General features: G+C 44.3%; 1 protein-coding gene across 5 annotated transcripts in view; it reads left to right on the top strand.

Annotated features, from left to right (window-relative positions):
* znf536 (zinc finger protein 536) overlaps window positions 1–24,741 on the top strand; it is a 224,190-nt gene that overhangs the window by 184,813 nt on the left and 14,636 nt on the right. Inside the window, exon 9 of one of the 5 annotated variants that reach the window (XM_047331631.1) lies at window positions 17,718–20,522. The exons of the other annotated variants lie outside the window; for them this stretch is intronic. Within the exon in view, the coding sequence (XP_047187587.1) occupies window positions 17,718–17,872 (155 nt within the window). The 3' untranslated portion in view covers window positions 17,873–20,522. Of the gene's footprint in view, window positions 1–17,717; window positions 20,523–24,741 lie in introns of those variants that run through there. 5 annotated transcript variants of the gene reach the window in all.

Genomic DNA, 24,741 nt, shown 5'->3' with positions numbered 1-24,741 from the left:
AACACACACTGTTGTTGTTGTTGCTGCTGACATTCTGTCCATATCATTGTCTCCGAAAAGCTCGGTGCGTTTGATGCGGCTCTCGACTGACACCGGCCACGGCACTTTGACGCACACTCAAGCACAATCTCTCGCGCACGAGTTCTAAGACCGACGCAGCTGTCCGTCTCTCTCGCTCTCGCTGCGTTTTCTATCCCTCTTGTTCATCGTCTGCTTTCAGACTTCATTGCTGTGCCTCTGTGATAAGCAGCTGTCCGGCCACATGAGCAGTCACAGAAGCACTGTCGCACTGACATGTTGCGCTGCGAGACAGTGAGGAGGTGAGCGTGAAGGAAGCGCTTTTTTTGCGCTGCATTTGATTAGGGGTGGGTGATGTGACCTGAAATGTTCACTATCACTACGACAATTTCACAATTCCACCTCTCCACCTGCCGCTCCGTATACAAAATGGCAATGAACACCACAGACATTTAGGGAAATATATGTGAATGTGTCTAATCACAAATGGCTGTTGCCTCGATGCTCAAACTTGAGGAACCTCTATAGGCCTATTGTGCATACCGTGATTTGAGTTTTTAGTTTAGTTTAGTTTAGTTTCTTTCAATCACATAGTTACACATCACATACATAACATAAATAGTAAAGAAAAAAGAAAACAAAGTTTCATCTTAGCTCTTTTATGCTCAATACTGACCGAAAGAGTGTAGATCGAAGCATTTGCAGATGACAAATCAAATTGTCATATCAAAGGACGCTGGGCAACATTGCCCGTAACCAGTGTACAATTTAACATAGAGGTTGACACATGATGAACTTATACTGACCTCGGGCCGATGTACCAGTCTCTTGTTTAGATTTTTCTTCTTGTTTCTGATAAATTCTTTCTTTTTCGTACTTGATTTGGGGGGGGGGGGGTTAATCAGTTTAACTTGTTAAACTGATCTGCTCCTGTTGCAACGGCATGTAAGATGTGCATGTGTTCATGTCTTGTGTGGTGTGAGCAGAGACCTGTTTTGCCTCGATACATTCCTTATTTGTTTGAAAGCAGAGACACACAGATTGATTTCTTCATCCATCTCTGGTCAAGCAGACCCAATCTCTCCCGAGCCTCTCTTCCCCCCTCCCTATCGAATAAACACAGGCATTTATAGACAAAGGCCTTGATGCTGCGATATTGTTTTTGACTCTCTGTGTTATGTATTGATCACTGGCTTGCCTGTTTATCTACACGGGGTAGACAGTGGATGAATGCACCCACACACACACACACACACACACACACACACACACACACTTGCGCGCCTCTCAAACACACGAGCATAGAGGTACATACACTTGTGGCCTTTAATTTGGACAAGACGTCATTGTTCCGTTGCCACATTGCGGCGAAGGACGAGACGTGTATATTTGCGTGCGCGCGCGCGGACCGCTGATTCCTTGTCATCTTATTATTACCCGTCCACTCTACATGAAAGCGCAGCGTCGTTGCATGTTTGTGTGCGTAGCTGAATTACTCAGGCATCGGCTCCATCGCTAATTATAGCTTTCCACTTGAGCGGTGACACAGAGACACGGGCCCTTGTGTTAACTTCTCTGAAACTCAAGAGTGTTGTGTTCATCAGATAAACGCATCACAGCGCAGTCTGCAACTTTGTAATCTTAGTGTTTCAGTCACTTAGCCCGTATAGTAAAGCCCTCCTCTCCATTAGGATAGGGTGACAAATACACTTATTTATGTTACACCACTTTACCATTCCCTCTACCCTGTTGCTTCCTGACACAACGAGGAAACGTCTTCTCCTCCCCTCTTTGTCTTATGTTTTTTATTTCCTGCCTGCCAGAATCTCTGCAAGCTCTTCCTCAGCTTGAGCTGGGAGTACATCCCTTTTGTAGCAATTTTTTTTTTAAATAAAATAAAATGATTTTTGTGCCACGGCACAATATGGCTCGCAATGTAAAACACATTAAAGACACCCGTCGAAAGCTGCCAATCTGGTTAGTTGGCTGTGCTGATTACATTGATGTCTTCAAATGAAGGTGGTGGGGATTTATTGATGTTATCAACGCTATATGTTGATGTAACAGTCTGAGGTTTGCAGCAGTTGTGACGATATGGTATAGAACCGCCACCCGCGCCAAAGAGCCTCTGAAGATTGGTCTTTTGTCTGGGTGTAGAAGTGGCTGAATACATGGTTGAGGCCCGAGCACCGATCCAGCCCTGGCTCAGTTGACCACTCTGTCCAGAAGGCAACTCCGCAGGATGTTAGCCGTCTCAGCATTCTGGGATAGCTGCCCAGGGGTCCCGGATGACCTCAAGAGTTAAAAGCAAACAGCGGGAGAGATAGACGGAGGCATGGAGGAAGCATGGAATCTGACACAGAGACAGACAGAGAAAGGAAGGATGGAGGTATGTGGAAGGAGGCGGGGAGAGGGAAGGACATGGGAGAGAGATGGACGGTGGGAGGTTTTTCTTTGGAGATATGCGGAGGGATAGAGAAACTGGAGAGAGAGAGATGAGAAGACAGCAATCAAGAGACAGAAGGCGAATAAAATAATCCAAATACTGTATGTACATTGAGATGGTACACAGGAAGACATGACCAGATTCTCAAGAGACAGAGAGGGGGAAGAGAATGGGAAGTCTCAATAAAGCAAAAGTCTAATGAAGTCTTAATGCTACGGCATCACAGGGTATTTTATTACTTCTAAGCATGTGCCGACAGTCTGTGTTTGTTGTTTTCTCGATCCATCATGACGATGTTCAGATCATTCTTTCAGGTTTAGTGTGGAGTCAGACATTAAGGCAGAGGTCTTATGAAGTGAGTGAGAGGCTTGCCAACATAGATGCAATAATCATTCAAATATAAGAATACCTCACTTGAAGGCATTCATATTGTTCCACTTGGAAATACATCCAAGGTAAAAACTTTTTATGTCGCTAGTCTGAGTATGAATGTTGAAAAAGGAGTGGAGTGGACCGTTTGTTCCCATTTTTTTCCCCTCCCGTCGTAGAGAAATGAAGCCTGGGTTGGAGGGCGGCAGGGTTTATGACATATACTGTACTGCGGCCGGCCACCAGGGGGCGATCAGGATGATTTGGCCTCACTTTTGGGTAGCTGCCATGTGGCCCATCTTCATCATCTAAGAGTCTATGGGATGGCCCATGCAAAAAAAAACATATGTCAGAAACCAAAGAAAAGGACATGTATGCAGGGAGGAATCAGAGATGAACAAGTAAACCGGAAGTTTACAAGACAAACAGTGTGTGTGTGTGTGTGTGTGTGTGTGTGTGTGTGTGTGTGTGTGTTACGGTGAGGCTGCCAACAATGAATGGAAGTCAATGCGATGTCCTAACAAGGATAGCTTGGCAAACCTTGTGTGTGTACTATATGCGTGAGGGGGGAGGGAGAGAAGAATTGGGAATGTCAGCCCTCAGATGGACCTGGCAACATGTCATATCTGTCGTTTCCCCTCATCCGGTGGCCCCGCCCGCTTTCCCACAGTCCTCCTCTCCTTGGCCCGATAATGACGCTTAAGAAGGTAATGGTGTAAATGAAAGCCGCTCCCTATCTGCATGTCTCTCTACCTCTCTCTCTCTCCGCGGGGAACAAAGAGGCCTTATTATACCTCCCTGTCAGTGTCACTCTGTGTCTCACCACTGTACAATCACTGTTTTCAGCAGCACCACCAGCATGGGGTGAATGGAGGGGGGGGACTGAGCGACCGGGCAGGACAGGTGGAGAGAGAATGGGAATGTCTCTCTCCGGCGGCGGCAGTGTTCAACGCCAGTTATCTAGAACTGCTCTTCTGGTTTGAAGCGCACTTTTCGTTTGTTGAAAATGTCTTTGTGTGGAGTTTTTTTTTTTTTTTTCCCTTACAGCTTGAGCAGGCAGTATAATTTATTAGAAGCGCTTATTCACATGACACACAGAAGAACACACACACTCTCACACACACACACACACACACACACACTCCTTAAGTCAAGCGATATCTTCTTATTGGGGAATCTTTCAATAAATCAATGTGACTTTAAACACATTTCCCAGGCGACGCGGCTGACCTGATAAGAAGTGAACTAATCTCTTTTGAGGCTGCCGGGAGAGCTTTGAACCAAATCTACTGTGCATCTATCACCAAGGTTATTTGTCAATGGCTGCTAATCCCAGGTAAATTTCCCTGGTTTTATATCAGTGGTTCTCATGTCTGAAGTTTCTTGGCCTTGGGAAAATAAGAGAGCAGGCTTTGCAGAAAGTAGGGGAACAAAAGAAATGTTATGGATTTCAACGCAGCGAAACAATGGTTGAGAGAGGGAAGGGGAGCACAGAGGCAAGCGGGCGCAGTCGGAGAGAGAGATAGTGTGTGTTTCTAAATTATTCCTTACGCATCCAAATCAGAATAGGCTTGCAATGCATTCATCTTTATACAACAATTTGTAATTGTAATGGGCAAGCAAGATCACACGCAATACTGTCCTTGTTTAGGCAGAAACCACTCACTCATCATTTCCCTCCCGTTTCACCTGTCTGCTCGTTTTTCGTTTATGTTTTTCCGATTATGAGCCAAATATCTGAGAGGTCCATTTACAGTAAAAGTACACGTTCAACAACCTGCACTGACTGTCCTGGAGTCAGAGACATTTTCTGCTCACTATTTTTATGGACAAGAAGAGTTTTATATATATATATATATATATATATATATATATATATATATATATAGCTTTGGGTCGAAGTAGTTGTAATTGTTAAATTACACTTTTACTCTTTTTTAATAATTATTACCAACATCATCATTTCCCTCCCGATTTATTCGACTTTGCCTGTGTTTTCACTGGTTTCATCTAAGTGTCCATGAGTATCACCCTGCCGTTATTTACATTTGTCTATTCAATAAGCTCATAAATCATCATCCTTAAAATACGATGCAACATATTGTCCTGCCGCTAACAAGAACCTGAAAGATTGTGAAACCTGTAGAGACCCCTGTGTAGTATTGGGGGGTTCTCTCTGCTACTTTGACTCAGTGCTGGAGGGGGCTCAGTCAGCCCAAGTACCTTTTCTTTTTCACGGCACAATATGCTCACAAAGTTTCCATGTCGTCTGTCATGTCCGCACCCATTCAAGGTCAGATCCGAAACATTACATTTGTGTCATTTTTGAGAACTCGATTAGCAGAGCACACAAACCGATGACTGTGACCAACGTCCGGTCCACACCGTGGAAAATAACGCTCCGCCCTCGACACATCGTTATCGTTGCAGAAGACCACGCGTTCTCTGTGCCTTTTCTCGCGCTGCACTACCAGATGTGGAAAGAAACCTTTCTTTGATTTCCGTCTCTTTTTTTTGTCTTTTTCATATTCATCCTGTGCCCCCCCATCCTTCCATGTTTTTTTTTCCATCCCTTGAAGTCCCCCCCCCCCCCGCCACACACATGTGCACAGAAGATCATGGAAAATCACTTGCCATATCTGTCATCTGTCACGCTCTCTGATGAACAGTTTTGATCTCTCGCTCCTCTGTTTATGGCCGTTGTCAAGCGAAGAGAGTCATAGCCGAAAGTGCTTACACCAGCGCGTAAATAGTTTGACGTGTGGCTCCGTAACAAAGTTGAAAGAGTAAATAAGGAACCAAACAACCACAGAGATTTGCAATTAAGCTGTGCGTCTGCATTATGAAATGTTTTGCGCAGCATAATTTCGACTCTTTTCTACCTTTTTTTTTTTTTTTTTTTTACACACATTTGTGATCCTTTATATCAAAAGTACGTATTTCTTTGTTCCGGAAAGACTTCTTATCTGTGAAAGATCAAAGGGTGAGCACAGTATATTATGGGAAGCAACCAGTTACACACACACACACACACACACACACACACACACGTGTGCCCACGCAGACACACTGCACAGTGGGTTAGCGGAGGAATATGTGGAATATAATGTGATTGCTGCTCCGTTCCTCCATTGTGAGGTCATGGTGTTAAGGTCCGAGTGCGATGAAGGATTTGTCAGACAAGAAGATTTACACAGCTGAATGGAACAGACTTGAAATGTCAACATTAAAAATCTTTACAGCCTGAACATTCATTTAAAAAGGCCCCCCTTTTAGCCTCCTTAATCATAAACAGAGAAGTCTCATGTGGAATTTTGAATTGAAGTATTGTAGATGTCTGGTGCAAAATGTCCTGAATTTACACAATTTCCCCCCAAAAATTTAGCCTGACTTTCCTTTGTCTTTCCATTAGGCATTTTTTGCACACATTGAAAATCTCCGCTATAGTATTTAAAATAATCGTCTGTGGGTTTGAAGAAGGTTTGACTGCATGCTGTATGTTAGTAAAGGCGGCATGTCAAAGGTGCTGCTTTGTGAGAGTTTTTTTTTAATTGTGTCTCAAAGTATTTTTATTTTTAGAGTTAGCAGAACACGAAACAATCTGCGCTCAGAGAGAGACAACTCCAGGCCTCTCGTCGTTAAATACACTTTACTGGACTAGGGATATGGTGGGGAGCGAGGAAATGTAGTAAGCCTGTGAATTTACTTCTGGTAGAATATAACAGTACAAAATGAATACACGTATGACAGGACCTTTAGATATTGGCACACTTGTTGTCTTCCTTTAAACAGATGGACAGGCATTTTTCAAATGGTCACACATCCGATGGTTTTGATATGACTGCGGGGAAATGATTTGCCATAGCTACAGGAAACAAGCTAGAAAAAGGTTGTTGTTGTAATACATTTTCCTGCACATTTAAATAAAAGAAGAAGTTTTCTTTCTTTAGCAGATTCATCGAAAGCATAATAAAACAAGCTCCTTTTCCCCTTTGCTTGCATTGCACGAGCAGCATGAGACAGCACTCTGAGGGTCGTGGAGTATGAAGGGATTTCAAATAGCTTTTAGTGGCAGATGATGGACCGCACGCCGCTTCACAAGCATTTCCACGATGACAAGAATTCAATACGGTTCAGTGTCGACAGCCTCAAACCCCAAAAGAGAGCGGTGTCACCAGTGGTCAGTCCAAAAAAACCCGCCTAGTTTGGACCTAAGTTTGCGGTTATTTTGGACAGCGGAGACGCGTCGCAGTTACCGTCCAAAACACGGACAGAAGGCAGAGCAGAGGCCTGCGAGCAAATGAAAGAGAGTGAGGAAAAAGAGAAACGGAGAGAGTCGGCGAGAAGGAAAGGACGAGGAGGAAGAGCGCGCGCGTGTGTGTGTGTGTGTGTGTGTGAAGGGTGGGGAGCGGGGGGGCTGATCTTGGAAAGGTTTCGTATATCATAATTATCCCGTTAAGTAACAGCGCAGCGGCCTCCCCGGGGGAATTCGTCTTAAATGGAAGATTTGCAAGGAGAACGGGTCAGAGAGGGAGAGAGAGGGAGAAAAAACGGCTTCCAGTCGGCAGGAAATCCTGTTTACATTTACATAATCATATCAGCACTCACTCCTTCTTCTCTTTCTCTGTCTTTTGAGTGCCGGGTGCCTGTTTTAAAAAAAAAAAAAAGGACGCGTGGAGAACAAATGAGGGAAGGCTTAAGGCTGCTGCTTGTCAACATTGTTTTTTTCCCGTTGCTCGCTCTTATTTTCTCAAAAGTGCTGCCAGTGTTGGCAGCAGAGCCTCTCCCCTGGAGTCTCCTGCCAACACCTCCGACCTCCTCTGAACGTCGTCTCCGAGCGCGCGCTTCGCGTGACCTCTTGGCCCCTGTGTCTCGTTTGGCATGTTGAAAAAAAGGAAAGGGAGGAGAAAAAAACCAGCTTTAGCACAAGTAAGGCACGGCGCTGCCGGCTGTGCGAGTCTTAATTGAGATCTGCTAAGAGCAGGCAGCAGATGTTTATGGCGGCAACTGTTGAATCATCGGAGACCACAGAAAGCCCGTGAAACCACGTTAAGAAGAAGCCAGGTGCTCCACTTTTTGTTTAGTTCTCACTTTCCCTGCCTTTTTCCTCTCTCTCTCTCTCTCTCGTGACATCATGGAAAGCTGAAATTGGGATGTAAACGGGTGTGTATCTGGAGTTTGCTGGAGGAAGAAAAAGGGGAATGAGAAAAGGCAAATTAATGGGTTATTAAGCAGCGCTTTACTATGTAAGTGTGGGCATCCTTATGTTTCTGCCAAAAACCCCAAAACAAAAATGGGGGCGAAAAATCCATCTTGATCTTTCACTCATGTGTGGAACACGGTTATAAATATTATAAATCACTAAACTGTACGTCTTCAGACAGGAGGCATTGTTTCTATCAGAGTGCCACATCGTTTTTATACTGTTGAATTGCTTTTTTAAATATAATCCATTCACATTCACATTTAGCCTAATGTATTATACGAGCCTCACATGGCTACTGAGAGTAACTCGCCGTCATCAAAGAACAATAATCACACACTCCTTTGCTTATGCAAGGATATTACAATATTCCTCAGTTGTATCCCTGTGACAGAGCATTTCTTCACTAACAGTATCCTGGAAAACATTCGTATTTGTACTCTTTTTCATGAGTTAGTGCAGTTACATTGCAGAAAAGTTGGCCCCAGGGTTTCCACTGTATGTGTGAATTAGTTTGAATGGTAATAAGCCCAACGATGTGAGCACCGAGAGCGTCGAGTCAAATCCCTCAACTCCACTTTGATAGGCATTCCTTCACCGGCCCCACTGGCTGTGAGGACACTGTGTGTGTTCATATTAATTTATAGCCTTTGCATACATTTCCATTCATTTAGGTCTCGGTCCAGTGTTCTTTTAAATGATAATATACACTGATTGTAAATGAAGTACAAGTGCCAACATTAGACTCAGATTAAAGCTGCTCCGGGAAAACACTGCAGTCACCGTGGACCGTTCCAGCTTCCATAAATCTTGACAGTCTCTGCTGGTCGAGCTTCAGCATACGGCAGGTGACTGCACCTTAATACTCTAAATTTAAGCCCATGTTACAGGAGCTCATAGAGCTCGCACCTCCTCCTCCTCCTCCTCCTCCTCCTTCTGTCCCACTCCTACCAACCACCCGCTCCTCTGAACCATCTCATCCTGAACTGCTTTTCATTTCTGTATCTGTAACCCTGGGAGGCTTGGGAGGACTCTCCCCGCGCCATGGTAACGCTGGGAAGCAGCCACAGGTTTCTCCGTGGTTATAAATGACGATGGCTGGCGCTGGGTTGCTTTCCCTCCCCTGTCTCCCCGTCTTCTTAACCTCCCCCTGCAGAGACTTGACTTCTTTTCATCTCGGTATCTGCATCCTCTAATCTTCTGCCCTGCTCTCTGCATTTTTGCCCGAGTTTAATTGATGCAAACATTTCAAGTGATAGCATTGTGCCGAAGCCGCTGATTGTTGAGATTTAAGGAGAGGGGGTCTCCAGAGGTGGAGCGCACTGACTCACCAGTGTGCATGTTTAATGAGAGGCCTGATATTTTGGCTTCGTTATTTGAGCTGGAGATTTATGGCTCCGCTCGTATTCGGTATTTTCCTGTCTGTGTCTGTCTTTATGAGTGAGTATATTATAGACTTTAGCAGGGCAACACACTTACTGTTGCCCTATATATGCATATTGCCCTATATAATATTGCCCTATTTGCTGCCGTGTCTCTAGTTCATTCTCTCCTCCTCCTGTGATCTACATACATCCTCCATACTTTGTCATCACACCCTTTTGTCTGCCTCCTCTTCTTTTGCCCGTCAGATAGATGGGGGGGGGGGGGGGGGCACATTTCAATGGCACTGACTCCTTCTTCCTTCCCATCTCCCACCTGGCTCCACGCCACACTGAATTAGTAACCAGATATGTCACCACCTCTGTGCTTGGGCGGATACACACCGTGGCTTGCAGATTAGCGCCTACAATTAATGCAGTTGACTCGATGGCAAGGCCGCGCGCTCTCATGCCGGCGCCGCTCTTCAAAACCAAACAACGGACGAGAAGTTTGCGAGGCGCTGGAAAGGCATCACTTAGAGTGTGTGTGTGTGTGCGTGTCAAGATTGGCTCCTCATGATGGAAATTCAATTTCAACTCTGAAGGTCACAACAAGGTACCACAGACTGAAATGCTGCGCAGCGCATCATTCTCACACATGTTCACATTCAAATAAAAACTTAACTCTAAAATGTTTCAAAAAGAGCTTTTTGGGGGGATTAAACATTACACAGTTTTAAATGGGTTTATACATTCTATCATCTCATGGAGCTAATCTCTCCATTACGTGAAATAAATCAACACGTTCTTCTTCCTCTTCTTGTAGCAGCAGTATGTCTTCTTTCTTTCTCTTTTTTTTTTTACACACAGCTGCTCAGAAATGAAGAAGACATAGAAATGTGGGCTGAGGAACGTAAGAAACGCAAACCACAGCAAAAAAGACACTGAAGTGCTCAACTTGAAACGTTTAATAGGAGATAATCACATTAAAGAGACTCCGTGACGTGAGATTATGCCGCTCAGGCAGTTTTTTGTTGTTGTTGTTTTTTTAAGCTCACAAGCCGTTATGGAAAACACAAACCGCTTTACGGCAGAGTGACTCACACTGAACAGCTGAGGGCACTAATACAAGCGTCCGCTGGGGAAGCCTCCGTCCAGAGCTCCAGAGAACGGCCGAGGGGTGTTCGGACGTGCGTCGCCTTCCAAAAGAAGACAAGACAACGAGCAGCGGCGTTTGATCCCACCTGCTCCCGCCCCTCACACCAGAACGTTCCCTCTCAGGAAAAAAACTACGGCTGACGTTTGGGAGACTTAAGACCTCAGGCCCGCGTTTTCCCCCTGAGGACTTGAAGCCAACGTGGAGGTAAAGAAGGGACGGACCAAACAAGGGTGTGAACACACAAGTCCACGACCCAGGAGGACACAGAAACAGACAATGAAAACAAGATGTCCAAAATAGCAGCCTTCGTTTGACCTTGATGGACCAAGGCACATGTGGCACTTAGTGATTAATTCCTGTCATTTTTTTTATTCCTCTGTTTTTTGGGGGGGGGGCGGGGTTTGCTCTTTCCCTCTCTCTCTTTGTGTGTCACGAGCATTTAAGATGTGGCCTTTTTTTCCCCCTGCACATTCCAACGCCATTATGTTACATTGTTGCTGAATAAAAGGCTGTATTATGTTCCACCCCCACCCCCCAGTACAAGGGCAGAAGTGGACCCAGTTTTTATCTGCTGAACGAATCAATCAGGATTATGTCAGCTGAAAAGAATCACAGACGGCAGTCGCCAAGCACTGTGTATCTGGGTGTCTGAGTGTGTGTGTGTGTGAACCCCCCGTTCTCTGTGTGTAAAGGATGGGAAACTTGCAATGAAGGAAAGCACTTGTTGGTTATGAACATGCCCAGCTTGGTGACAGAGATGTCATTTCGGGTCCAAAAAGGCAAGACGTTTTTTTCTTTTTGGGGGGGGGGGGGTAGTTATGCGTTTACCCACTCCCCCCCCCCTCGGTCCAGCCCTTTCTCCTCCTCTGTGGGAGGATTGGAAGGGCACTAATTATCATTTCATCAGAAATGATTAGGAGATCAAACAGGGATCGAATGCCATTTCCTTCCATTAATACAGGGGGTTTAGAGTGCCTGTCATGGCTTGGCTTGTCCTGTGAGGGGGGAAAAAAATAGGTGGTGGGGGGGGGAAGAATGGAGAAGAGGCTTAAGAGGAAGGCAGCGAGGAGGGAGGGAGGGAGGGACAGGACAGGACGGGACAGGGGTTTGGCAACAGAAAGAGAGAAGAGCTATTCAGTTAAAAGGCCGATGGATTTTGTGAGTGTGTGCTGAACAGCAGAAAGACCTCATTTGAATAGGGAACGATAATTAGATCTGCTACATTTCTTGTGTGATTTTGTGGAAATCCGGACCGAAGCTGACGTCAAAATTCAATCTGCAGCCTGGCCTTTTAAGTGTTACCACAGAGGGTTGGCCTGCCAAGTCCCCTCTCCGAACCCCCAGACAGAGCCGTTGGGGGGTCCCGTGTGGCGCTCTGCACCACACTTCTTTTTTTTCTTTTTTTTTAAACCTGTCTCTCATATGACTTTCCTGTGATACGTCTTCAATCACACCCTCCCATGGGGACTCGACTCTTGAGAGTTTCCGGCTGAACGCAAAAGCCGCCGATAAATAAGTGGGGCCGAATTGGCACCTAACAAAGTTCGTTGTTTGCCATTGGAAGATCACAGCGACTGGGGGTGGATATCTGCGAGGTGACGGAGAAACGGCGAAGCAGAGGGGAGAGCGGGGATGAGGCTGTGATTGTTTCAAGCACGTCAGATGAGGGAAATGTCAGAGACAATATGAGAGATGACCTCTGTGTTCATTGCCCATTAATGACCCTGCAGCTCCCAGCTTCATTTTCCCTCTCATCAAAAACATTAACAAAAAAAAAGAAAGAAAAAAACAACATTTCCTCCTGTCTCCAATAGTCATTTCCCCCCGCATTGTATTTATGTATTGGAAGGGAGAAAAAAAAAAAGGTAATAGATCAAGCACATTCCATTATTCTCTTATAAGATCATTAGCAAATATAATTAGATATGAAAGAAAGTAATTTGGAGAGGAGAGGGGAGAAAAGCGCTATCAGGCAGAGAAGACAGATTGTAGCATCAGAGTGTTTGGGCTTAAATTGCTCAGCGGAGGTATTATCAAGCCGGCAATCTTTTAGCCTCAGAAATAGTTTTGGAGACAGGGAGCGAGAGATAGAAAGAGGCCACTAACATTCCCTTCATTGTGTTGCGATCATTCGTTTTTTCCATTTCTTTTTTCTTTCTTTCTTTCTACTTTGTTTTCTCCCTTGAATCTTTTCACCCTGCCGCGCGCGGCGCCTTCGCACTCCACCCGAGAGTTTGCGGCAAAACCAAACTGAGTTTGTAAAAAGAAAAACAAGTCGACAGGGAGTCATCGCACGCGAGAAAAAAAAACACACAGATTATCACAGACAACAGAAAACAGGTAGCCTTTTTACCCACACTCCTCGCACATATTGATTTGGGCTTTTGTATTATTTTTGCGACTTTAAAAAAACAAAACAACACAGAAATAACACACAAATTGTGTTCCGCCTTGAAGTGGCTTCGTGAGGAAGCTCTCCGCTGCACATCTTGTCTCGTCTCCCTCTCTCTCTCCACCCGCACTCTGGAGTTTTTCGTCGCTCTTTGTTGCACCTTAACACCACACTCTGTTTGTCTAATAGGGATCTGAGGCGAAAGCAGACTGGGAGCACAACAATCCTGCTGCGTTTCGCCACAAATTTGCCTCTTTTTTTTTCTCTCTCTCCCTCACCTCTTCCCGTCTTCTTCCTTAGTAGTGCTTTGAGGGATTGGGGGGAGGGAGGGGGGGGCGGGAAGGGCGCAGAGGAGGGGTGGATGTGGATTTTTCTAGTCTTTTGTGCGAATCACAGGGAATGGTAACTATAAACATCCTGTATTCATTAAAACCATCTAAAAATACAATTTTTAGCTAAGGGGGGTGGGGGGGGGCGCTGGTTGTGTGCGTTCACTTCCGCGCCGCTCCTCCTTGGTGTATACAAGCGAGCGGTGTTATGCCTGGTGCCGCTCATATATTTACATATTTATAAATACTGGGCTGTACAATGTGACGGGGCTGTGCCAAGAACAACACTTTCCTGCAAGTGCAGGGCCCGGAAGCCTGGGGGTGGGAACAAAGGAGCCACAGCCACATTCAGTGGCTCCGACACTGTTCACTCTTACACACTGTTGAGGTCCACATACGCCACTGTCACTGATGTACACTCACACACATATATATATATATATATATATATATATGTATGTGTGATTACTGTAGATACCAGGCATCCAGCTGATTCCCTGTGTTTCCAGTCGTGGAGAAGTTTCCTCAGCTGCCTCAGACAGAAGCTGTCTCACTCCGTCTAACAAGTTCTTCTTCGCTCACTCATCTCCCTCAAACTCTTTGTCCGAAATAACACTACCTGTCACCTGCTTGTCACCAGTTTACGTATGACCGCCGGTTGTGACCACTGCGAGCAAAGAATTTTTTCCTTCCCCCTTGACCTGATGAGATGGGCGATAATACAACTCAGCCATGCTCTTGTGATATCTTGTCATGCTGATTGTTAAGGTCATACCTAGACAGATTTGGAGATACCTGTATGTGTAATTACTTCCCTTCGATACCACGGAGGTGAGATTTTAAGTCGTGGTTCATAAAACATTGGGAAAAAGCACATTGGAAACTACGGTTAATTCATAATACTCATTGTGAATATTTTTCACAGAACTAGCGATATGCTTGTGATCTTAAATCTCAATTGTGCGTTCAGTGGATGATCCAGAGGAACAGGAACAAACCATTCAGTCCACCGTATTGGTGTGGAGATGGACGTGTCAGAGACAGATTCCTCAAAACCTGGCAGATTAAAACCAAAACAATGGCGAATGAGAGATGTAGATCATCGGCACGTACTAAGAGTTTCTGCATCTCATGATTCCGTGTGAAAAGCGTGGGGTGGAACCAAATGTCAGCTGAGGACGGTTTCGATCCACTTTCCACTAAGTATCAATCTTCACCAGTCTATACGAGCTGGACCCTAATGGTCACCAAGGTCCGACAGAGTAAAGTGGGGGAGCCTCTGGAACAGAAGCAACAGCATTACTTAGTTTGGTGTTTTATGCTTAATTTGTAGAAGACAAATTCTGTAGAAGTGTGCCACACTGCCAGGCCCAGGAGTCGCGGGGTGATGTGCTGCAAAATGCCAGCTTCTACTTGGTGAGAGCCTGTTGTGATGTTTTCACTGACTGCTATTAATGTCAGGCAGTACATCTGAGACCACACACACACACACACACACACACACACGTGTGCACTCACACCGTATCCTGAGGCGCTCCGCGACACGTGCTCAGGGTGCAGTAGTCTGCCATTGTTCCATCCTCCTTCCCATTTATCCATTCTGCTAAGCATGACACATGTATTAACAGTGGATGGATCCTGGAGCTGTGTGTCCTCGCACCATATGTTTTCCTTCCCTCGGTCCCTTTTCCTTTCCCAATAACTACACCTATTGCCGTCTGTTATCCCAGAACACACCACAGGAGGGGGCCCACACTCTTACACAGTTAATGTTGGGGATTGGGGGCTTCACTTTTTCTTTTTTCCCCAATTGAAATGTGTTTTTATCAATATCATCATGCCATCGCGTTTCCATCATGTGGTCATCAGCCACCTAGAAGGGCAGAGTCGTCAATAGAAGAAAATAGATGAGCCCTTGACTCCATGCGATAAATGAAAGCCAGACAGGCTTTCCGTGTCTGCGAGGTGCATCTGCCGACTGCCCGAATGGGAAATTAAAAACTGTGAGAGGGAAGTTATGCTAAATCTATAAAGTTGGCCGGGAAATCTCTCCCCCTTCGCAGCGGCAGTTGTTTGGGGAGAAGGCGCACCGCGCTTAAATAATAACATTCCAGGTGGCTTAGTTAATGAACAGTGAAAATCAAATATGGGGCCTAATCTGGAGCTCGTTACAGGAAGTTTCTTTACGTGGGCATGTCAAAGGCAAGAAGTGCCCTTGGGGAGGAGAGACGCGTCTGTGAAGCTTCAAAACAAGGAAACTTTCTTTGTGATTGAAACTTTGGTCCAACATAATGGAGGAAAAAAATGTTACAGATCGATGTTTAGGAGTGACGCTCAATGTTGCCGTCTTTCATTGTTTTCAGTAAGTGCGTTGGTAAATTATCTTCTCATTTCATTCTGACTTTATTGAACAGAAGAAGAAAAAAATCAAACTGCACCTCTGTCGGTAGAGAATTGACTTGTCCACAAATGGATTCAGAGGTGAACTCAGCTCTACGCATGGACTTCAGTGTTATTTACTGTCTTAGCTTGCCATCTAGTGGTGAGAGTGGGTCATGGCAGCAGATCCTTCTCTGGTAAAGAATTACAATTTTGAGATGTGCTGCAAATCTGATGGGAATTTTATCTCAGATCAGATTTTCAGTTAACTGACTGTTAAAGCGGGCAACTCTTCATTGCACATGTAATTTCACAGTAAGTCATGTTGACGTGTTTTATGTTATGTTATAGTTCACTATAATGAGATGAATTATGAGTCCGATTTTATCTTGCGTGTTCCAGTTTTTCAGTCAGTGGTTTCACGAATATGATTAGAACTGAAAAAAAGCTATTTGTAATTATCCTTTAGTATCAGAGTATTGAAAGCTCATAGAGGACCCATATGAGAGTAAAGTAAATGTTGGTTGCAGAGCGATGTTGGGGTTGTTAATTCTACGCACAGACAGCGAGAGAGTTATTATTCAGTGCAGAATCTAAGAGATGTTTTATCATGTTATTAGCTCTTTATTTTCCCTCTGTTACTGTGGCACTTCCTCTCATTTGGATATCCATTTCCATCCCTGCGCAAGCACAGTTCAAATAAAGCCGTGTTTTAATTTGGTTTTGTCAGATTCATAACGCCACTTTAAAAAGAACATGACATGCAAATGTGTTCCGCGGTGTTTTATTGCAAAATAATTTTCCAAGAAGTTGCTGAGGGAATGGAAGCGCAGAAAGAGGAAGTGTGTGTGTGGGGGGGGGGGGGGAAGTTGCATTATTTAGTGGCCGCTGCTATGGGACCTAATTACAGTTGTGCATTTCTTACTGTGTCGCCGAGTCTTAAAACTTTTTTATTAGAATTGCTCACTTCGCTTCTCACCCACTGTCACACTTCATGTCGCACTTATTGAGCCGACCAACCTGCTTGTAACAAGTACGACTCCACTCCCGTTGTCATAGCAGTGATGTGCTGGCGCCTCGTGTCGTTCTAGAAATGATTATCTCGCTGAGCGAGCGATCAGAATCTCACGGCTTCGAGCTCCTGTGTACAGAAGATGCAGAAATATAACATGAGGGAGAAGTCGACGGTAGATTCTGCAGAATGAGCAATCTAAACGAAAGCTCTGCTGACCTTGCTCACAGGCAGAGCAGCTTCTCACCTGGCTAATACTTACTTAAACAGATTAGAGCAATGAGCAGGGTGGACAGAATAACAGCAACACAACGCAGACCACCGTGATACAGTAAGAGGGTTATACTTAATGTCAACTTTATGGAGGTAATCTGGAGGATTGCTATATTTGGATTTGTTTCATTTCGTGGTGTTCCTGTTATTATGTCCACCCTGTATGTTATATATTAGATATTAACCACACATCCCCAGCATATTAGGATTAACAGCGCACTACATGGCAGTGACAGTCCTTGAAAAGCAAAATGTCAAAGTTGCCGCTGCGTGGGACTGTTTGGTCCGAACAGTCAGTCATGGGTCACCTCACTGGAATCAAACAATCACCATTTCCAATATAAAACCGATCCAGTTGGCCCCCACAGTTTTCACGAGGAAGAGAAAGTCCCCACACAAACCTCGGGTGAGGTCTATGAATTCTCCAGCAATTGTAAACGCTATTTCAAATGCAGTTTTTGAAATGCAGTGCGCACCACTGACACAATTCAATTCACCTCCACTGTACACACTCAGATTCTGGAGGAATTTAACCAAAGCTTTTTTTTAAAACAAGCTATGAACACTGTTATTCCTGTTATTTGGGTGAAATGGCCCTTTAACGTTTTTGGTCAAAGCTGTCAGTCTCAAATATTTAATCCATCCATCTGACCCTGCCGTGTGTGTGTGTGTGTGTGTGTGTGTGTGTGTGTGTGTGTGCCCGTGTTTGTGCCTGGTGGGGTCGGTTTGTTGGGCCCGTGGTGCTAATCTGCCTCTTGTTCTCTCATTGGCCATAGTGCATCTGTGGGTGGGAGAGGAGGACCAGCCCATGACCCATGACCCCGCGCTGACCCACGACCCCAACCACCTTAACAGCGACCTTAACCACCCTAACAACCATAACCTAGGCGACCCCGAGGGGCTGGAAGCCCACGCTGTAAACAAAGACTAATGGCCCAGACCGGAGCAAGGCAGGACGATGAGGCTGATGGCGATGATGATGATGATGATGATGATGATGGCGATGATGATGAGGAGGAGGAGGAGGAGGAGGAGGATGAAGGATAAATGAAGGATTACACTATAACAAAAGACTTTATTTAAGATGAAAAAAAAACACATACTACCGTCAGAAGTCAGAAGAAGGTGAGAACTATATGAAGGACAGTTTTGGGGCTGGATGTACGTGATGGACCTAACGGCTTTCGCAAGCGTTTTTTTCTTGAACACTAAACAAAGTGACGACAATGTTCCTGTTTTGTCTCCTGTGGTCTGAATGCCCCTTGTCTTTGTTGTCTTATCTCTTCTACTATGTTTATTTTTTGTTGTTGTTTTTCATTTGATGAAACTACCTGTCTGATTAGCAACTCCTGTAACTGGCACCCCACGATTTCTGATACATTCCTTGAGCTAGAAAGGTATGTCTCTCTTTTTCTTTTCTTTTTTTTCTTTTTTTTTAGTTAGGACTGAAGTGTTGTGCTTAATCAAATAGGCTTTCAAAGACATTTCTCTCCTGTTAAATGAAGTTGACCATTATTTCACAAGTCCACGGACCGCCGTTATATTGTACTGGAATGTATTCTACTGTAGAATAGAAACTCGACGTTACTGGACTGTTGACAGAGACCAAGCACATTTCCTGTCAGAGCAGCCACGTTCGGCTCCTATCAGCTGTCATCGAGTCATGTCTTTATGTCCCACGGCCATGCATCACTCTGATTGTGGTAATCAACGGACAGGGGGCACCATGTGACAATCTGCAAGTTTGTTTCCAGAGATAATATGGTATTGCTGGTAGAAAAAAAAGAAAATACACATATAGGTGACTTTTGATGATGGTGGTGCTAATGATAATTGTGAAGAGGACTGAATATTCAGACTCCCCTAAATGTACTTAACAATATTAAATCCCCTCTCCATAACCAGGCCAGTACAGGCCTCCACCCTGCCACGTGGCTTCCTTTGTCTATTTTTCTTGTTCTGTATCATTCATCACAGCAGCCATAGATGCTTAATGTACATAGAGAGATATACAGTAGTTTAAAAAAAAAAAAAGAAGTGAAAACTAAAAGTTTTAAAAGAGTTTTGACAAGGACGAGCGAACGAGTGACAGAAGTTTGCACAGCCACGTCCTCAAAAGGTCGGCATCCTGCTAGAGTTTGACAGAGAAGAATTAAAAAGGAAAAGAAAAAAAGATCCGGAAAAACAAACGGGGGGGAAAAAAAAGGTGGAGGAATTGTTTCTTTCTTTATCACCCTCCAACCCGTTCGCTTCATCTCTCATGTCAACCTCGAGAACTCTAGTGTTGCAGATGTTTGTAAGATACTGCCACCGATCATTGTTGCACAGTGTTAATGACTACTGAAAATGGTTTGATGTATTTACTTTAAAATGAGAACAAAAAAAAAAAAACGAACAAAAAACTGGGGAAAAAAGACATATTGTGTATAGCCTTAGATACAAGTCATCTGTTATTGCTTCTACAAAGCTATGTAGCTGTGCTAGACTGTAGGATGTAGGGTTGATTTTATTTTTAATTTGATATGTACTGTACATTATGCCTTCTCCATTTACTGATCAAAAAAAAGAAAAAAGAAAAAGAAGAAAAAAGATGACAATCGTCTCCTGTGCTGCAAACATATTTGCTCCCATATATACAGGATTCCATTATGAATAGAGGGACTTTATCCTTTCTTCTTTCTTTCATTTGTTTTTGGTTCTCAGAAGTATTTGGCACTGTGATAGTATTATAAATCCAACCTATACAGTATAAAACTAGATAACTAACTAAACTGAAGGTGTGTGTTTGTGTGTCCCTTGGCTTTGTGAAATGTTTCTACGTCATTTTTTGTGAACCCAGAGAAAAATTCTAAGTCGGTATATACAGTCCAAATATAATACTTCCTCTTTTTTTTTTTTTTTTAAGTTTGACCAACCTCTATACTGTATGTGGCTTTGACAAATTGTTACCCCACCTTTCTTTTGTATGTAAATCCCCCTTTGACCTGCAGCATCGGCCCATTACTGCTTCAAGCAGCAGCATGATTCACTGCTCCAACTCCATCTCGAAGAGATTCCGCTGCAGTACAGCCCGTCTTTGTTTCCCTTTTTTTTTTTCTTTTCTTTCATTTGATTTTCATGTAGATTACAATTAACCATTATTTCATTTTCAATCTACCAGGAAAAGAGGGGATTCAAAACTAAAATAATAACAGTGAGACCTATGAAACGTGAGCGGTTGTAGGGAAGTGTAACAGGGTGTTTGAAGGGAGGAATTCTGGAAATGGGGTCCGAGTGAACCAATCGGACTCGTCCCGCTGGAGGCACTGACCAATGGCTTTGACCTCTGACCCCATCTCTGGTTTTTCCAGGGGTGTAAAGATGAGCGATGAAGGGCGAGAGTCCTGCGCGGACTCTCTCCTCCTCTGAACCAGCTATAATAATGAGCATTCCACTCCACATATTATGTACAAAAACCTGTCTTGTGAGCTGAACACTCTTTATGTTTTGCTGTATCCTCATGGCAGATGCTTCGTTTTGTAACTACTGAACTGTACTTATAATAAAAATAAAATGTATTCAAACAAAAACAAAAAAAAAAAGGATTGTCACAGAGCAACGGGCCTGTTTCATGTTTTTAATTTCCTCATTTCTGACAGGGCGAGAATCAGGAAGGTGAGCCGCCGCATTGGAGTGTCACTGTGCGATGAGAAGTGGGTAAAACTGTTTGGAGAGTAGTCCATCACTTCCAGTGCGAGTTATTATCTCGGAGCTTCACGGACTGTGATCACGATGTTGAATATACACAGCTAAATTATCGCCTGCGCCACTTTGTCTCCCAAAGGTGCTCGTGTGCTAGCTGTCGTGAAAACCATGTGAGGATGACAGGACACGTGAGCATGCTCTGAGCATCCATACGGAAATATGTAAAGGGAAGATTAAAACATTTAAATCACAGCAAATCACTTCTTCCCACTCAGCTTCTTTGTTTCCACGTTTAATCTTCTTTTTTTTATTTGTTGTACTTCTCTGTGTCTTCTGGTCCGTTCCACTTTTGACCAGTTCAATTCATCTGAATAAATCACAGCATGAATACGTGTCAGTACGACAGATAAAATCAGACACCTTATCAAAAACCTTGTGTTCAGGGACCAGGTTCGAATCCAGATTTCTGTCTATGGTTGCAAGTTAGGACCATGGTTTTGGTTGAAGGTAAATAAACATTCTAATTAAAGTTGACATACACTCAATATCAACATTTTTGCCATAAGCTTTATACATACAGTACATTAACTACATTTCTTTGTCAAATGAACAGAAAATACCGCTGAAAATATTATTATTTTGTCTGGTTAGTATATTTCCCATTTCATTTACTGTATATAGCTTCAAGAGCTTTGTGTACTGTACATCTGTCTCTATGTCTTTACTGTGTGTTCACGCTGCTACGGCACTTAGGGATCAATAAAATACATAACGATGAATAAGAATATGTTGACATGTTTTCATACAGTGACAAACTTTTAGTGAGTAGTAGTTACCATGACTTTTTGAAATCAGTTTTAACTAGAATCCCGCTCCACTCCGCCTACGTCCACCAGGGCCCAACAGTCCTCTTAAAGGGGCAGGAAGCGATTCAAGAGCAATATACGTTTTGTAAAGCTCAACAGATATTTCCTCACTGTCCAGTGTTTTGATGGTGCGGACCGCACCACACGAAACTGTTAGTGCTGTCTGTAAACATTGCTCATCAACACATTAAGTGACAGGTGACGCTGAAACTCCGCGGTTTTGGCATAGTGGTTAATGCGTTGTACTCCCATACCGGTGCTCGCTGGTTCACGGCCCGGCCAGAGCACAGTACAATCACAACAACAGCAAAGAGAGAAACAAGCTCTCTCCAAAATGTCTTACTGCCCCTTTACATCCAATGGAGCCGCACCGAGTTGCACACGCTCATAGATGTCCACCCATTAAGGGTCGCGGGGGGGCTTGAGCCAACCCAGCTGACATTGGGCGAGGGCCGGGGTTCAACCCGTACAGGTCGCCAGCCTATAACAGGGCCAACATACAGAGACAAGCAACCCTCCACTCTCACATTCACACCTACCATCCACCAACCTCACCCCAGGCTTCATGTCTTTGGACTGTGGGAGTAAACCGGAGAACCCGCAGAGAACCCACGCAGACACGGGGAGAACATGCAACCTCCACACAGAAAGGGCCCTGGTTGGTGCTGAACATCGTTTTTTCCAGCAAGATCCATGATTTGGGAAATCCATAGTTTTTTCTGCTGACAAACAACCAAACAACATATTCCTTGGCAGAAGGGAACATCATTGTGTAGTAACCCTCCATGAGTGCATTATGAAGATACATTATGAACTTACTCCTCATGTAATATATGATTTGACCTTGTCTATGTCTACGGCCATGATAATCAGGCCTAGTGTCGTATGCAGTTTACTATTCACTTTAAAACATTATTTTTATTTGCTTATTTTTTGTCATTGGGATCATTAAAAAGACCAATCTTGGCAGAAAAGAGGCAAAATCATTACAATCCCCCCCCCCACACAATTAATTATATTATTTTTGTCCCAGAGATTTATTTCATATTGGGTCAACAGAGGCTAAGACTATTGGTCAGGGTCACAGTTAAAGGTAAGAGGTTAGAGGTCAAGAGTTCAACGTGAGGGTATTAGAATCTCACAAACGCCATATAATGTGTTTGTGTGAGGATCTGTACATATAAATGATTGTTACGGTTTCTCTATCGTCTTCATCATAACAGTAAAAGTGGCAGCACATCTCCCACCTCACATTAAAAGTTCACTCCGCCACGCAGTTTCCTCCATACACCGCTCAACAGCTTCAGCTGACTCTGCTGTTCAAAGGAAGAAATATTTCACAGTTTCATTGCCCCCCTCTGTCGCGTGCAACCTGATCAGCACTGCGCTGATGGAAGCCGTGTTTGTGTTAACCTATCGCCAGGACCCCAACGGCTGCTGGGCCGCTGGGAGGCTGCCTAGGTCAATGCCTGACTAATTTTTAAACGGATCAGCTGCACTGCACCAGATGTGGGTGTGTGCGTTGGTGTGTGTGTGTGTGTGTGTGTGTGTGTGTGTGTGTGTGTTGGGTGGGGGTCATGCTGCAGGTCTCACAAGTCTGTTCCCAATAAAACTCACATCCGGAGAAAGTAACAGTTTGACTGGTTTATATCTACACAACCACCAACCCACCCACACACACACGCACACACACACACACACACACACACGCTCACCCACACACACGTACACACACACACACACACACACAGACACGCACACACAAAAGAAGGTTTCCGATGGCTGAATATGAGACTGAGCAGGAACGATCAGGATATTACTTGCTTTGCCTGTGTGTGTGTATATATATATATATATATATATATATATATATATACACAGTAGGTTTGTGTCTCCGCGTAGCAGCGCACATGTGTCTGATTAAAGAACACATTAGGTCATCTTTCATTCCATCTGGCTCCAGGATTCAGTGTGTGTGTGTGTGTGTGTGCTTGTGTGTGTGTGTTGTGTGTGTGCTTGTGTGTGTGTGTTGTGTGTGTGCGCGCACGCGTTTTGCTGTTTGTTGCTCAGCTGAGCAGTTTCAACATTTGAAGCGAGCCCTTTCACAGAGTGATGAACACCACTCTTTGCCCTTCATTTAACTTCCTCTCTCGTCATTTGCTCTACCTCTGTCTTTCATCTCTCTCTCTTTCTCTTTCTCCCTCCCTCTCCCTCCCTCTCTCTCTCTCCAGGATCCATTTCCCCTTGTTTCCCACCATGGCATGTTGTGCATCCGTGTGTGTAAGCACATGTTTGTGCATGCATGCTGGGGCGTTTCATAATTGTCTGCGTGTGCGCGTGCTTCCACACGCGGATCGATGTGTTTTTTGAGACGATGCTCTGCGGCGGTTGCAGCTTCCCTGCGTTTGGTTGGTTGTCGGGCAGATGGTGACCTGCAGATGAACCCATCTTTCTGCTCATTTGTTCAGCTCCCTCTAATTTTACCACCTCCTGTACATTAGTGCGGCTGGGCTCCTGCCGTGCAGCTCCCCGGTGTGACCACTAGAGGGCGCAGCAGGCCAGGTTTTGGTGCCGAGCTCGTGGGACTGTGCTTCTCTGAGCAAGTTGCATGTTGCATTGCAGAGATCACACACGAGTGTGTTCTGGTTTGAACAACCTCTCATTGTTTGAATGTAACAACTTTCATCATCACTCCATCTGAATTGTATTTGTGGCAGTGTGTGCAAGCAATATTTAAACCGTCATTTACAGACAAAACAACTGACCGATTCATTTTCATGATTAAATTATAGATTAAATATGGAATAATAATACAAATTATTACATCATATTTTATCATGTATTAAGGCTAATATTTTTGGTGCCAAGTCTTTTGTTGGGGTGGTGTAACAAAGGGGTCTCTGTCCTCCTCACAGCTCATGAGGATTCAGGCTCAGATGCACTTTTGGAAAAAGGATGTTATGTGATGCGAGGTTATGTTTTTGTAATGTTGCACATACTTCCTCCCTCCTCATATCTGTTCTCCATTATTTTCACAAACACACGTTCTCCTCCCTCACTGATCTGACGGTTTTGTTGCTCTATCTCCATTTTCTTGATCAAAGTAGAGATGATTTTCTTCTTCTTCTGCGGGTCAACTCTGAGCTATGCTCCAGTTTTCAGTGGGCGGGCCGAGCAACAGTGGGAAACCTTTATACACTTATTCTGTTTAACTCTAGTTTATGTGTCAGTATTCTAGGTTTTCTTTTCA

This window comes from Scophthalmus maximus, chromosome 4, assembly GCF_022379125.1.
Source record: "Scophthalmus maximus strain ysfricsl-2021 chromosome 4, ASM2237912v1, whole genome shotgun sequence".
Lineage (NCBI taxonomy): Eukaryota > Metazoa > Chordata > Actinopteri > Pleuronectiformes > Scophthalmidae > Scophthalmus > Scophthalmus maximus.
Note: the sequence above shows the minus strand (reverse complement) of the source record. Positions and strands in the feature narration are given on the sequence as shown.